General features: G+C 41.8%; 1 protein-coding gene across 1 annotated transcript in view; it reads right to left on the bottom strand.

The window, feature by feature from the left end:
• Positions 1 to 892: 892 nt before the first annotated feature.
• iars1 (isoleucyl-tRNA synthetase 1) overlaps positions 893 to 16622 on the bottom strand; it is a 46626-nt gene continuing 30896 nt past the window's right edge. Inside the window, exons 26-34 of the mRNA XM_058055051.1 lie at positions 14630 to 14804; positions 10799 to 10911; positions 9379 to 9474; positions 6663 to 6839; positions 5660 to 5780; positions 4082 to 4207; positions 3815 to 3961; positions 3304 to 3456; positions 893 to 1386 (exon numbers count right to left, since the gene is read on the bottom strand). Of these exons, the coding sequence (XP_057911034.1) occupies positions 1304 to 1386; positions 3304 to 3456; positions 3815 to 3961; positions 4082 to 4207; positions 5660 to 5780; positions 6663 to 6839; positions 9379 to 9474; positions 10799 to 10911; positions 14630 to 14804 (1191 nt within the window). The 3' untranslated portion in view covers positions 893 to 1303. The remainder of the gene's footprint in view (positions 1387 to 3303; positions 3457 to 3814; positions 3962 to 4081; positions 4208 to 5659; positions 5781 to 6662; positions 6840 to 9378; positions 9475 to 10798; positions 10912 to 14629; positions 14805 to 16622) is intronic.

Genomic DNA, 16622 nt, shown 5'->3' with positions numbered 1-16622 from the left:
CTAGACTTGTGCCGATCATTGGTCACTATCAAATAATAGGGCAAAGCACGTTTATTTATGAATCACAATTCATACACAGGGTAATTCAAAGTGCTTTACAGAAAAGATGCCTCTTTATGATGTTGATCTCATAAGGACTAATCAGTTTTTCCTCCACATTTAATGTGTGGAGCTTATACACCTGAAATTTATGGTATACTGCTATCCAAGCTGTGCACTCCCGACTCTAACGTATATCCAGGTTTACTTCGAATAGTATTATCGTATTGTACCCTGAGAAGACAGTGTTTCCCCATCCATTCTCTTGCTCATTAACACAGTGTTAAGCTTGTCACTTGACCTTTTAACACATCTCATTTGGCCAGGTCTGGCAGAGAATAACAAAACGTAGCAAGACAGTATTCAGTGTTGCTGGCTTAGTGACTCAAAAAAGGCAAATCTAGCTCGTGTAGATTAACATGAAACAGCGGATCCCTTTTCAGGTTTTGCTGTACAATATTGACATACTGTGGGAACACCACCCACAACATACTAACATATCAATATATATGAGATGTTATATTTAGCTAGGTATTAAAGCGCTTTTAATAGCTGCACTAAGTCTTAATGTTGTGTTGCAGGTAGGTGGTGGTGGTGGTTGTAGCCGTGTGTGGGATGTTTTTTTTTCCTCTGCTACCTCATTACCGCCATTTTAATCCCCTTTGTTGCCTTTAATGGCTGACCTTGCAATGAAAGAAAGTAAGGCAAAGAAAATGGGAACAATAAGTGTCTTCGGGAGAGCAGATAAACTACAAGAGCAAATGAGGTTAAGCTGCAGGACCAGACGGGCTCTCCTTGAACAAGCCTGAAAGAAAATGTGGAAGAGGAATTAATAATAATTTTTTTTAAAAAGCTAATTTTTTCATCACCATTGATTTATTCCAATTGTCAGTGAAAGCAGCATATTCCACACAGTCCCGAAAGCTCAGCGGCCCAAAAATGTAATTTCAACTTTCAAACGAGGATTTAGAAAGCAATGAAAGGTTTATCTGTTAAATACTAACATGGTGTGTGTGTGTGTGCACAAAATGGGATAAAATGGTTCTCCCTGATTGCCACAGCCATAATGACTCTGCAGCCTCACCTATCTCCACAGTGGGGAAAAAAAACACAAAGATCTTCAACTGTGTGCTTCTTAGTGAGCAGGAGTCTCACAAATTGCTAGTGTATGTACACACATGATTTTTTGGAATTTTTTGATTTAAAAAACTGTGTGGTAACCACGATGAATATGTATACGAGTAACTGGTGAGGTGGAGGGATTCTACGATTCTGCCGTGGTTGGAAGAACTCGCACAAAGAGAGTTTTGGTGTCCAGAGATTTTACTGGTGAATCAGCCGGCACAGCTGAAAGAAAAAGGCACAACAGTGACATGGTTAACAATCTTAATTGTATTCATAACACAGGAAAGACGTGTTAGGGTTCAGGTAAAAATGCTCCACTGAAGAAGGTGACCATTTTTTTTGCATGTTTCAGATCATCATACAGATTTAAATATTGGTCAGACAACACAACTGACTATATAACTAGTTTTTAAATGAAACCTTTTATTATTAAGGGAGGAAAAAAACAAACCTACATGAATAAGTGATTAGTGAGATTAATGGAGATCTACCAGTCTGGAAAAGGTTATAAAGCCATTTTTATTGTTTTAGGACTCCAGCAAACCACAGTGAGAGCCATTCTCCACAAATGGCAAAAACATGAATGTGGAGCTCCCCAGGAGTGGCCAGCGAATCAAAATTACCCCATGAGCGCAGCAACAACTCATCCATGAGGTTACAAAAGACCCCACAACAACTGCAGCCTCTAATAGCTCCAGGAAATCTAACCTGTGAGAACCTGGCATCCTGTCCGCTCATTGCTCGGTCAAATAAAACTCCTGCTGATTGGTCCTTGTCAGCTATCTGGGGTCGCGTCACGATTTGCAAGCCAGTATGTGCACGATGACGTGCACAAGCATAGATTAAACAGGCATGTACTTCATGCGTCACTTGGCTGGACCGAGACTCACAATATTCACCCTGTCAAGGTTCTGTTGAAATTAATGGCTACAGGCGACGTACGTCACCTCCTGTGTGTGGCACTCATCAATGAGATGTGGTCGCTTGTTTGAGAGCCCGTCGTGTGACAACTTTTCAGAACATCTAAAGCATTTCTTGTTGTTTCTCGCCACACGTGAAACATAAATGTAAGCCAGAAAAGCAGAGAAGACAAAGGCATCTGCCCATGCAGAATTAAAAACTCCAATGCTCCTTTGGGAGGTGGCGGGGGGCGGGTATATTCATGGTTAGTTTACCGCGTTGGGGGAAGACCAGTAACTTCCCAACCAAAGCAGGCAGCCAAACACGCGCTTCCCCCCATTCCTCAAGCCCATCCAATCACTAGTCAGAACTCATTCATTCAGAACCCATAATTCATTCAAGGTCTCACTGAAATGTAATTTTTTTACAAACTCATTCCAAAAATGCACATTTTACCCATCTGGGCGTAAAAAAATTAAATAAATAAATACTTCAGCATTATGAAGGGAGCCACATGCGGCTCTGGAGTCATGGGTTGCTGACCCCTGGCCTAGTGCAAGTCCTGCCCTGAATCCTATTAAGATGCTGTAGCATGACCTTACAAAGTTGGTTCGTTAGTTGGTGTTTTTTTTTTTTTTTAGGGGGCAATCACTTTTTAAATTTATTATTATTATTTTTTTTACACAGGGCCATACAAGGTTTGGATCCCCCCCCCCCTATTATGATAAGAAGTTTCATTTAAAAAACTGTATTTTGTGTTGTAATTAACTAATATTTAAATGTGTTTGCTGATCTGAAACATTAAGCATGACAAACATGCAAAACAATAAGAAATCAGGAAGAGGGCAGATGCTCTTTCACACCACTGTATATTCTTTTATCTTTACTTTTTAATTTGAGAATTTTAATTATTGGATAATTAATTACCTGTTAGTAATTCAATGTATTTTTAATCATTAAAGTTGTTTAAATAAAAAAAAATCAAAGCGGTTTTATGTTTTGCATTATGTTCCCTGTGCAAAAAAGCAACCGTGACAACAAAAAACCTAGGTAAGTACAGAACCGTGACTATGGTGTACTGTCACACCACTAATGGCAATCTATCAAGATTAAGTGTAAGTATACAATATAACATATAACACTAACGTCACGATTTCCCTCACCACTGCTGCTGAATGGGTGCAATTTATAAACTGTGACCTAAATAGATAGCAAAAAGCAGTCATTTTTGCATCTTACCCTGACTGAGCTCCTGGTCCAAGTAGAGTCTGAGACGTCTACCGCGGAGGCCAAACACCTTGGCGACCTCCGACAGCATGCCCGAGTAGTCAAGCCCGTTCTGGCCCACTGGGTTGACCAGCAGGAGGGTGCCCACTTCTCCTGTTTGGCACTCTGCAGGAGGCAAGGAGGGTGACACACTTAACTAATGAGTCTACAAATGACAACATTGATATAGCGGACCAGAAAGAGGTGCTATAATGTAACAATTTGTGTCCTTTAGAAACAATGAAAATAGAAATGATCTGTTCCAGGGTCAAACTGTCACCATCATGAATCTTCTTCCTCCATTTTTATGGCCAAGTGGACAAGATTTGGACACCACTGTGCTAAAAGAGAAATCCTACAACTTGGAAAAGTCTTTCGTGACATCATGCATGATGGCAGTCAATGCCTGAACTGCACATTGTATGACACAAGCGAGATGACTGCTTTAACTTGACTGTGTTTGTATTTTTGTGTCTTCTCTTACCAGCTGGCCGTGCATTGCAGAGAACCAGGTTCACGTAAGGGCACAAGAGGGCGCTGGCGGTGGGGGCGGAGCCGGGGCTTGAGGAGTCTGTCGTCACCAACAAGGTTTTGCCAGTCAGGGTTAGCAGATCTGTTTTGTTGGTCAACTCTGTGGAGAGAAAATTAACACTACATATTAGCATTTTTGTACATGCAAATGCGGTTTATGTATAAATATGGAATCGTGTGACAAATGAAACACAATTCCACAAAAAAAAAAAGTGTTCACCTTTGCCATCGTTAAAGAGTTTAAGCTTGACATTGTTGGTTCCAAAGATGTTGCTGCACACTCTTTTCAGCTTGTCCACATCCAGACCGTTATCACCTTTGGGGTTCTCCAGCAGCACCACCCCTTCTGAACAGGAAAGCAGTCATGTAGGCTATACAGTCATCTCACATTCATCCAGTTAATTGGTTCCAGACTCAACCACGATAAATGAACTTCCTTGAAGTAGGATTCAGTAGTCATTCATTCATTTTCTACCGCTTTTCCTCACGAGGGTCGTGGGCGGTGCTGGAGCCTATCCCAGCTGTCTTCGGGCGAGAGGCCGGGTACACCCTGGACTGGTCGCCAGCCAATCACAGGGCACATATAGACAAACAACCATTCACACTCACATTCATACCTATGGACAATTTGGAGTCGCCAATTAACCTAGCATGTTTTTGGAATGTGGGAGGAAACCGGAGTACCCGGAGAAAACCCACGCATGCACGGGGAGAACATGCAAACTCCACACAGAGACGGCCGAGGGTGGGATTGAACCCTGGTCTCCTAGCTGTGAGGTCTGCGCGCTAACCACTCGACCGCAGTGTAGCCGGATTCAGTATTAATAACTGGATATAATAAATAAATAAATACAATAAATGGAAATTTTCTGCGTTAGGCAGAGAGAAAACCTGTTTATGACCTTTTAAAAGAGTGATGCCACAATATTAGATCCTTGTACTTGTATTACCTCATAATACGCGATAAGACATAACTTTTGTTAGCATAGGAAATTTCATTGTTGTATCGCATAGCATCGACGCCAATCATCCATCCTCATTATGTCTATCTTTGTTCACATCACGTTGCGCAATTCAGGCTACAGGATCATTGCCAGGACCCAAGAAACGGCCGAAAAGCCAAAAAGGTACCATTAAGCACAGGTGGCCCCGCATGTTTGTCGATTTATGATAATTCTGTTTTTTTTTTTTATTTGTGGGACAACTCACGATTTCGTACCAATAATATCAATATTTTATTGATATTTCACGCATCACAACCCAAAAGGAGCTTATCAACCCAAATGCCTATTTCACTCACGGTGCAACCAAAAGTAACATGTGAAATACACAATTAAACTGTAGCACATGGACTATGCATGTATGTAAATAGACGCTGACATACTAATATGCATGCAAAACAATACTATTTTAGACTAACTTATAACCCACCAGGCATGCTAGGAAGCAACGATAAGTTACCCAGCATGCACTGCAGGTTATAAATGTATGAATGGTATTGTTTAGCACATACAGTACATTTGTGTGAAAGAGTTTCTATTTTGTTAACGGCATTGTCTATGTGGTGTAGTCGTGTTTTATTTATTTTTGGTTGCACTGCGAGTGGGGGAGGTTTGTATTGGCGTCACAAAATGTACATTTTTAATGCGTGTAGAATTTTGCCATTCATGAGTGCTCTCAGTAACCCCCATTAAAAGTGGGAATCTAGTGTACATGGTAACCAAATATATTGCCATATAATATAAAGGTAATGAGAATAAACAAACAGTGTTCATGTTTGGCTTTTTTTATGTTATACCTTGTTCATTGCCCTTGACTGTCACTCTGAGGTTGACGTAAGCACAAGCTGGACCGTTCAAAGCAGCCCGCGGTGCCGAAGATCCCTTTACAATTGTTAGCTCCAAGTCCGAGCCCTTCAGCTGCACCAAACATGGCCAAGGAGAGGGAAGGGGAAAAAACACACACAATTCAGTATATTCTGACACTTGCATGCCTTTTTCCTAATACAGTTGAACCACCAATGTTAAACACAATTGACTTCCATGTCATTGTGATTTCAAAACAATGTAAAGTGGATTAAATATGATATTATTGCCATTATAAAATGTCCAAATAAGTTTACCACTGTGTAATAACACAGAATTAAATTAAAATGGTTAACCCTTTCAAGATGCCTGATACTGAATGATAATGTCGGGTATTTCTGGACTTCAGGATACTGTGTATGTTGTCACTGTGAGTGGCTTTGAAAATTAAACCATAGGCATCGTGAATGGCAGAAAAAATGATGCAGAAATTCAACCCATTCATACGGAAGGATGCCAAAATCAAACTGGGACAAAAGATAGGTAGAATGATAACTGATCTAGTTATTTTTGGTCATGTGAAACTTTACAAAAATGTGACCATGCAAAATACACATTTTATACCCGGAATTACTAGAAAATTAATTATGTTCAATATTTCAAGTTAATTAACACAAAAAAGGTTTATGTTTTTTAAGTGTGCAGGAGTAGGGGGTACATGGCTTAAAAGGTTTGGGAACCACTAGTGTTGTGTATGTATAACACTTCTACCGGTTTAAATAATGTTTATGTAATTGGAGGCACGTTTCTCCCCCAAAAATGTGATTTAAGTCCAAATTGTAAGAGGTTCCATTGTCTGCATAGCACCTAATTTTTGGTCAGCATCGTACTTTTCCTCCTTGCCATAAATAGGGGGCACCACAAAAAAGCCAAAGTATTTTGAGGCATATTATTCTACAGATTGTTCGACTTTGGCGGTGACACTTGCACTCATACCTGCGTCTTTTCTGAGATGATGATGCCAGCAGTCTTGGGCACAGGGTAGCTCACAAGGGGAGCTTTCGTCGTTGCCAAAATAAATTCGGTGTGGGCCTTGATCACAGAGTCCAAGTACTCCCCCTCTGGCTGACAGCGGTAGTACACCGTTATCTCATCAGATGGCACCAAATGGCCCTGGGTGAGATGAAACAGACAATAAGGCAGGCAATAAGACTGTTCACCTGATTTGATGTTTAGTGAGTGTGTTTTCTGATTAGAAAATTAAGCAGCAGGTATTTTTTAACTAGACTAAATCTGGAGGGGAAGCAGTTACCTGCAGGGAGGAAGGTAAGGATGAAGGGATTAACATGAAAGGAGGACGTGAGGGTAGGATTTGAAAGAAAAATAAAAGTGTGAGAATTTTTGTGTAGATTTGTCTTTATTTATTGGATGAACCTTGACACGCTGAAAACCACTGATTCATTGATTTCATCTTACCCTGCCACACTCTACATGTGCAGACCGATGCAGTTTCATGACTGTAACACACACAACACATCCACGTACACACTCACACACACAAACTACAATTGCAGTATGCGGCTCAAGGGCAGAGGAATAAAGTTAGATACAGAGGAGCATTCAATCAATGGAGGAAGGTTTATAGGCTTTTGCTGCCAAGTCAAGGCGATGACCCTCTGCTGATGGGGGCTACCACTTGATTGTGTGTGTGGATGTGTGTGTTTGCACATGTGTGTAGATAAAAACAGCCAGAACTCCAGTTAGCAGAGGATCCTGACGAAGAATGGGTTGACCTGCTTCTCAACCTTTCATAAGCTCCTAACAACACTGTACATGCACACAAACAGACCGCAGGACTAACCAACATGTCAATGAACGCTTGTAAATTAATTCCCATCCCCGCGGTGGAAAATTCCTCACAGATCGGGGTTTGAAATAAGAGTTGGAATGCAGCTTGGCCGGGATCCAGCCAACAACGCCACTGCTGCTGCTGCTACTACAACTACTGCACGGACGGAAAAAAAAAAAAAAAACTTGTTTGTTTCTTGAAAAAACAAGAGGCTGCTGGCTAATCCGTCTTTACTTCGTAGAGCACTTCAAAGCTCCAGTGCTAGAATCTGAAAGGGGCCAGACTGTAATTAAGCTGCCATTAATCCTGCCTTACGATGGAGAGAAAAACGTCTAACTGTGACACGGCAATGGAAAGATTCCACAACCGATCAAATTAGCATGAGAGCCATGAAAATGAACTTGTGTTGGGGGGGTGCATCAAAGCAGGGGGAAAAAAACAAACAACCCCTCAGTTTATGCTGGATGGAAATTGTAGGCTTGAAAGTGAATATTTGCTTTAATTATGCAACCAATTTAGTGTGTGTTTACTTCCAAGTGATCATGCTTACTTCATTTGAACTTTGACAATTCACCACACACACTCAACTAGGCATTGCAAAGATTTAAATTCATATATATGAGAGGCGGCGCGGAGATCGAGTGGTTAGCGCGCAGACCTCACAGCTAGGAGACCAGGGTTCAATTCCACCCTTGGCCATCTCTGTGTGGAGTTTGCATGTTCTCCCCGTGCATGCATAGGTTTTCTCCGGATACTCCGGTTTCCTCCCACATTCCAAAAACATGCTAGGTTAATTGGCGACTCCAAATTGTCCATAGGTATGAATGTGAGTGTGAATGGTTGTTTGTCTATATGTGCCCTGTGATTGGCTGGCGACCAGTCCAGTGTGTACCCCGCCTCTCGCCCGAAGACGCAATCCTCGTGAGGGAAAAGCGGTAGAAAATGAATGAATGAATATATGGTGGATGCCCACATATTCATGATTCAGTATTCACAGTCCCACACATTTGTACATTTTTGGTCCAAAAATGATTGTACGGTTAGATCATCGCATGGTTATGTCTTTCTGCTTAACTGATACAGTAATCGCTGATATCATGGTTAATTGGTTCCAGTGTGATAGTGAATTTGGGGGAAGTAGGATTCTAATAAAGTCTTCAAATATAGTCTTCAATATAATCAAATATTTATTAATTTACACTACCAAATTTACACTATTGATGCACTTAGTAAACACGGACCTATACATTACCCCTCTTGACTTCATACAGTAAGTCAGGTGTCTCCAGCCAGTAGCTACCAATAGCTCCTAACCACTTTAAGAAGCTCTCTAAAGGGTTTGTTAATTTATTTAAACTTCTATAGTGACGAAATTTAAAAAGCTGGGTTCGGCAGTAGTCCAGAAGTCCTCGGGAGCGTTTGGGAGTGTGACTAATCACAGCAGAGTGGGTGTGCCCAGATGAGGGCCTTGGGTGGAATGAATTAAAACAGACCGTTTTGGAAATCCAAAGTAATACAGCTGGAATAGTATAATAATAATATAATAATATTTGCGTGTTATGTGTAGCTGCTCTATAGAGAGCCCACAACTCAATACACGGCAGAAACATTGCCATAATAGGTCCCCTTTAGCATGTTTGGCTTTATGGAACAGATTAATTGAATTAATTACTTATGGGAAAAAATATATAATTTTAGCTTTGCTGTTAAATCTGACAGTGTCAGATGTTATCACATGTTATCACTGTACTAATAACTCAACCTGAAGCCATTCATAAAGCACCAGATGGCAATATTCAAGTGGAGTGTGTGTCATAATTAGTTTCCAAGGTGAGGTGTGGTCCTAAAATAAAGCCGCCTCACCTTTTTGCGTAGTTTCTGAACACGGTTGATGACCTCCCTGGCCACGCCCTCATCCACCATGGACTGATCCGGACTGACATCCAACAGCACCAGCACCTGTTCAGCACAGCCAGGAGAAGAGGGCGAGAGAACGATAGATTGTTGGTGACGAGCGACAAGAATTCAGCAGCGCATTGGTTCCAACAGTTTGAGCCAATCATAGAGTACCATATCATAGAGGATATAATACAAACCCCCAAGAAAAAATATTTTTAAGTAAAAAAAGGCATATTTAATCTTTTCTTCTTAAATTATAATTTCAAAATTTGTGAAATCAGGAAAAATCTGAAAGAAACAAAGTGAAATACGGACTTGCCTGAGCGTTTCCATACATTTTTGCGTGGTTCTCCAGGTCACTGGTGTGCATGTGTGTGTGTGTAAGATGCGTTTGCATGGATACATTTTTATATATGATCCGTCTTTTTCAGACTTTCTTCGAGTCTTATGTTCAAAACAGTACAATATTTCCTGTATAGCCTTAGCTTTTTTATGTATGGATACTGCCCAGTCGCACCAATATTCCCTAGATTCTGTGTGAAAGGCACAGGAAGATAAATGTTAGATGCATCTTTTTTATGCAATCTCTGAGAAAGAGACTCGAGTGTGTCACGGTAGTGTGGGTATGGACAGAAATTACGGCGGGTGAAGGCAACACTGAGCCGAGAGCACGATAGACAGATGGGAGATGGAGAGGGAAAGAGAGTGAACGAGAATAGCAGCAAATTAAAAAGGCCGCTCTGTAAACTGGTATTAAGGTGCAGTCGCGCGCTCTGTGTGTGTGTGTGTTTGTGTATACACGCTTGGTGGAGCACTGATTAGTGATGGCCTGTGGGAAAGCCAGACGTGCTGGTTCCCACTTAGCTTAGAAATGATTTCCTGCATTGCACTCCTGGTAAGGAGGTTGGTGTGTGAGAGGACTGTCAGACGTGGACACACTAGTCATATTCAGTCATTTGTTCTCTCTCCGACACAACCTTAATGTAGCTGCAAAGAGCAAGTTGGTGTGTGTGCACCATGACGACTGTGTCAGTTACATTTCAAATGTTCCTCATGGGGGGCTGCACGGCGGACAAGTGGTTAGCAAGTTCAATCCCACTCTCGGCCATCTCCGTGTGGAGTTTGCATGTTCTCCCCGTGCATGCGTGGGTTTTCTCCAGGTACTCCGGTTTCCTCCCACATTCCTCCCAAATTGTCCATAGGTATAAATGCGAGTGTGAATGGTTGTTTGTCTATATGTGCCCTGTGATTGGCTGGCAACCAGTCCAGGGTGTACCCTGCCTCTCACCCAAAGCCAGCTAGGATAGACTCCAGCATACCCCTACGACCCTAATGAGGATATGCGGCACATACTTCCCATCCATTTGTTTGCAGGACAATTCACCTGTGAGTCAGAGTGAGCTTCATACTGCGCCGCTGAGTCACCACTCTGGTTGAAAGTGTACATCAGCCTCAGGTCCTCCTCGTGAAGCTCATGGCCGTCCACCACGATGGACCCTGCATTTAAAACACAGCATATGTCAATTGACTCATTGGATATGTACACCATCAGCAGGCAGCGGCATCCAGTAGAGCTTATCTCATCTCCAGTGTACACACCAAGTGGGTTTGGGCAGCAAGAAAGTAACATAAACCATAATGACTCTACATTCACAAAAACAGCCTACAAATGTGTGGCGTTCCCCTTTTGGGTGGGGTGATATTCTCATTGACACCACATGTACTGTAGCTCCAGAGCCAATTAAGCTATTTGAATGTTGAGCGGCTCAATAGCTCAGCTGTTTATTTGTGATTACATTCTTTTCAGATTACATTTGCAGAAAAAAAAAGCTGAAGAGCCTAAAAAACTAATATCAATATGAAACAATTTTGGCTGCATCATAATATAGTGGATGCCCCACATAATCGCATTTCAGCCTTCATGACCCGGCAAATTTCTGATTAAAAAGTACTTTTTATTTGTGAAAAATCACGCTCTTATGTAGTAGTAATAATAATATTAATAATAATAATACATTTTATTTGTATAGCGCTTTTCAAAATACTCAAAGACACTTTACAGAAGAATGGAGTTGAATAAAAATAAGTAAACAGTGTAAAAGATACGTTAAAATACAACATTCATTCGTTTATACACAGTTAAAACATGAGCAAAAGCGGGGCGGGGCACAGCAGTCAGATATAAAAAGCTAGACATTAAAAACAGATTTAAACAGGTGGGTTTTTAGTTGTTTTTGGAAACTGGGAAGGTCAGGGCAAGCACGGAGTGAATGGGGCAAAGAGTTCCAGAGGGTGGGGGCAGCGATGGAGAAGGCTCTGTCACCCCAGGTTCGGAGCTTGGTCTTACAGGGGAGTGCCAGGAGGTTGGAGTCTGAGGAGCGAAGGGGACGTGGGGGATTGTGTGGATGGAGGAGGTCGGTGAGATATGGGGGGGTCAGATCGTGGAGGGCTTTGTAGGTTATGAGAAGAACTTTGAAGTGAATGCGTTGGGGAACGGGAAGCCAATGGAGGTTTTTAAGGACAGGGGTAATGCGTTGATGTGTTGAATGTGTTGAGCAGGTGGAGGTGAGGAGGCGGGCAGCGGAGTTCTGAATATATTGTAGTTTATTGTGGGTTTTGGAAGGTGTACCGTAGAGAATACTGTTACAGTAGTCGATACAGTAGGGATTCAGTGGCAGAGAAAATAAGTGATGGACGTAGTCGGGCTATGTTCTTAAGATGGAAAAATGCAGTCCGGGTTAACTGTTTTGATGTGGGGTTCAAATGAAAGGCTGGGATGCTGTGACTGAGTGTGGAAAATCATGAGCAAATTTCAATGTCTAGATATGTTAATCCATGTGGTCCGTCAGTCCGTCAACAAAAAGGGGTCGCCTGCTCAATAATGTTGAATTGATGACTAGAAGACATCGATTTGGCCACTAGTATCACTTCACATGGAAGATCCAAGAGGCTACAGAAATTACTTGTGAATTCAGGTGGTGGAAAAGTTAACCTCTTCATGTGAATGAGACAGGCTGAGACATGCTTTGATACACACTGCCCGCCTTGTTTCCGGCATAGACTGCAGTGCGTTCACGGAAATTATGCACGCCACAGATTTTCAACATTTCAAGATTTGCTTTGTACATTGGTGCACAGTCCCCACACATTGATTTACGAGTAATTTACTCATTGGCAGGTAAAATTGTGTATCACTGTGTGGGTAAAATGCATGCATGTGTGAACAATGCTTAAAAGGGGAACAGCACTTTTTGGGAGAATTTTGCCCATCATTCACAATCATGTGAAACATGAACACATATTTCTTCACCGTGCATGCATGATCACAGCATGTATATCAAATGATGCAACGTTGCTTCATCATCGTAATAGGTGTATCCCAATGACAGCATTGTAAGCTAGGTCAATTTAACTCATTTTCTAGTGTTATAATGCACAGAAAAGGGAAAGAAATGTGTTCATCGCTCATATAAGGATTGTGAATGATGGGCAAAATTCCAGAAAAAGTGCAGTTCCCCTTTAAGGCCATAAATGTCAAGGTAAAAAGATGTGACAGACACTGCAGCATAACTCAGGCTTGATAAGAGTGTCAAAAATATACTTTTTTATGTCTCAACTAGTAGAAGTTTTAAATTTCGCCATTGGCAGGTGGTTTCAGAATAAAATCCTCACAAATAGATGGGATCTCCTGCATATTTTAGGATATGCTTCCAATCCAACATAAAATGTTGATTATAACTCTTCAGGTTTACATCTAAAACTTTGCCAGTGGCAGAAATTAACCATCTCTATGTTCTTGCTAAAAAAACATGACCATGTCCTCCTCTTCACTTCTATGCATGCCCTGAGGCAAGAGGAGGAGGAAGTTGGGGGCGTCACTCCATCTGTCTAATCCTTCAACTCCACGCTTTGATTCCCTGAATCATTTTCCTCTATTCTGCTCTCTTGCACCAGTCACCTCTTTAGTACGCCCAGTCAAAATGTCAGGATTAAAAGGTATTCTAGCCAAAGAGAAGAAAACCGAATGAAGTTTCCAGCCAGATTGATAGACCTGAACGAGATGTCAGACGTAGGCTCCAAACTGAATCTGAGTGGCTACTTCTTTTTTCGGGATCTGCAACACAGATGCAGTAACCGAGCGCTCATTGATCAACACAAGACTCCTGTAAGCCTCGCTGAAATATTCAGTGTCCTAAAATGGGATTTTCTTCACTCAGACACATATTGATCAATGACATGTCACTCAGAGCCACTGTGCTCATGTCTTCATCCGCTATCCATCAGCCAACCTTTCCCCCCCGTCCACTTGGATTGACTTAAAAACATCCCACCTTAGTGCTTGAAAATGCTAAGTTCTCACAGTCGAGATGACCTTGGCAGCTTCCTTCCCAGGAGACTTTAGGGGCTCTGCTGGCCTCTTTCATTGTCTAATTGGAGGCACGAAATACCTTGTACTGCTTTCATCCAGACAGTCGCTTGTTAGCTCGCTGGCACAATAACTCATGCAGTATCTCACAAAAGTGACAACACAACTCACATTTCAGCAAATACAGGACAATATAAGAGAAAATAAACTTAGACCTATTTTAGAATAGTCAGTATATAACTTACGAGATACTCAAAACAACTGGAAACACAAATTGTGTCCTTTGTGTGAAAATTTTGTGTGAGCCCCATTGTTATCTAGCACTGCATTAATCCTCTTGGGCATGGAATTGAGCAGAGCTACACAGGTTGTTACTGAAATTCTCTTCCACTCCTCCATAATGACATCACTGCTGGATGTTGGACACCTTATGCTCCTCCACTTTCATTCCTTCCTTCGACATAAAGGTTCTACTGTCCCTTGAGACAGGTGGGGGGCCAGTTACATCCATTCATTTGTTAGTAAAAATACATAATAATCAAATGCATGTGCAATTGTGTAATATCATAGCCATAACTGCTTTAGAAGATAGATATTAAGTCTTGTAAGATACCCTAAGTGTTGTATGATGATTGACATAGCTTTAAAAGTTCACACTGTTCAGTCATTAGGTGGCTCTGAATAAGGACACCTACTTTAGTGGTGAAACATTTGTGAACTAAGGACAAGCACATAAGAGCACTGCCGACTGAGCGGTGGGGGAAATTATCTATCACAAACTTTCCTATAATGTCTCCCTTAAACTTGGATAAAAAGTTTTACAGCTTAAGTGGATTAAAAATGCAGTACCTTTCTTCTGGAAGGCCTCAAGCTTTTCACTGCTGAGCTCCTTGATTGACACGGTGACAGCTTTGAATGCCCCCTTCAGTCTCTTGCCCAGCACCATGTGGTCTGGCTCAGCTCTTAGACGGATGCCGTACTTGTCTTTGTCCGTCGATATTGTCAGCTGCCGCACGTTGAGCTCCTGGAGGAGGAAGAGGAGGAGAAAAAGAGAGATTCAGGACTCCACTAATGGAGTACTTAACTGCCTGCAGAGAATTTTAATAGGAACATCGATATACACTCAGGCCAGAAGGTTTTCTGCTCTCACAGTATAGGATAGTGGAGAGGAGATAGCAAGAGACAGGCCAGTACACCCACGGAGGTGCAGGTGGCAGGAGTGTGGAACAGGTGGAGTACTAGCTGTCTGGAGTGTTGGAAACAGACTCGATATGGGTGGCGTGAGATTCCAACATGTACAAGCAGAACCGACACCCACAGTCCAGCCCTGTGCTGCTCCACTGGCCTTTGCCAGAGAAGTGAAGAATTAGCAGATTTACCATTGGACCGCTGTTTGATGACTCTGGTTCATTGACCTTAAAATTGACATTCAACGTGTACATAACTGTTAAAAAGACCATCATCTTTACATGATTATGTCTTTGTGCTTCACTATGTGTTTTTGTCATGCGATGAGATTTCACAATTTGCTCAGCGGTCCTTGAACGTACCGTAGATGTGTGCAGTGACAGCTACACCATGACCCCAATTCCACCAATCATCTTTTATGACCATTAATTAGGATTTAAAACTGGACAGTGTTGCGAGTGAACAATGGCAATTGAAGAGAGCCCTTGGCCCTTATGTGATATCGGTAGACATCGGTATCAGATTTTTCCCCGATAATGATAGCTAGTCATTTTAATGTTCACATGGCCAAGTTGACACCACAGTTTGTTCACATACAGTGCAAGCCCACTTCCTGTGCTCCCCACAGGCTATTGTCTCCGTGGTTGCTAGCGTCTCACGTTAGCCTCTGGGATGCTCTTAGCCATGCAATGAAGCACAAATTGGAAGGTTATGACATTCTTGCCAGCTTCTTGATCTTGCTTGTTAGTGAATTCAAGTTTCCTATGATACCAAAATGTACGGAAGGCTTGAATTTCCACTTACTTGCTAGCCACCTGACTTTAATCTTAGCTGCGGAGCTGACACCAACATATCAATGGGTAGACAGGGAATCACACCGATACCCGATGTTGCTCTCATGGCATGTATAAATGTGCTTGAATAAACAGACAGAGCTGCTTGAAAGGCAACCAGTAGTGGTGGTGTTGTTAATCCCACAACATATGTATTCTCCAAGAGAAATGCACATTTCCAGCAACTGTGCAAAAACGGCACCCCGCATTTGCCGGCACGCGAAGGATGACCTCATCAAACTGCCTCTCAAGCATGTAAACATACATGAATGAATAGTAGCAAACTAGCGTGTTCCTTTCATCCATCTATTTTCTAGATATGCCACCTATCCTCATGTAAGAATTCCCAGAAGTAAGCATGGTAAAATCTGACGCTGTGTGTGCGCTCAATTAGGAGAGTATGTGGTGACTTCCATGAAAATGCTGCTTTTTCATATGATATGGAGTGTCTTAGCATAATTGTTTTGGCAAAAAAATTACATTGGATGCCCTTCCTGACACAACACTCTTGGGTCTGGCAGAACAAGGCACTGGCTTGTACCCCATTGGGGGGAGTTGGTGTGAGAGACAGATGCAAAAGACAGGGTTGGATGGAAGCGATTGATTTGCTGTGGCGACCCCTGAAGGGAAAAGCCGAAAGAGAAAGAAGAAGAAGAACAAGAACAAGATGGGGTGTATTTTCAATAGTGTTGGACACTTGTCACAACAAGATAAAAGGTATGTAAGGATATAAATTCACTTAAATATCTATCTGGAGATGAAATTACTTTAAAATCTGAAATATGTGAAATGTTAATTTTGGTCTGGACTCTGTAATAAGG

This window comes from Doryrhamphus excisus, chromosome 18 (assembly GCF_030265055.1).
Source record: "Doryrhamphus excisus isolate RoL2022-K1 chromosome 18, RoL_Dexc_1.0, whole genome shotgun sequence".
Lineage (NCBI taxonomy): Eukaryota > Metazoa > Chordata > Actinopteri > Syngnathiformes > Syngnathidae > Doryrhamphus > Doryrhamphus excisus.
The sequence above is the reverse complement of the archived record's forward strand: the minus strand, read 5'-3'. Positions and strand labels throughout refer to the sequence as shown.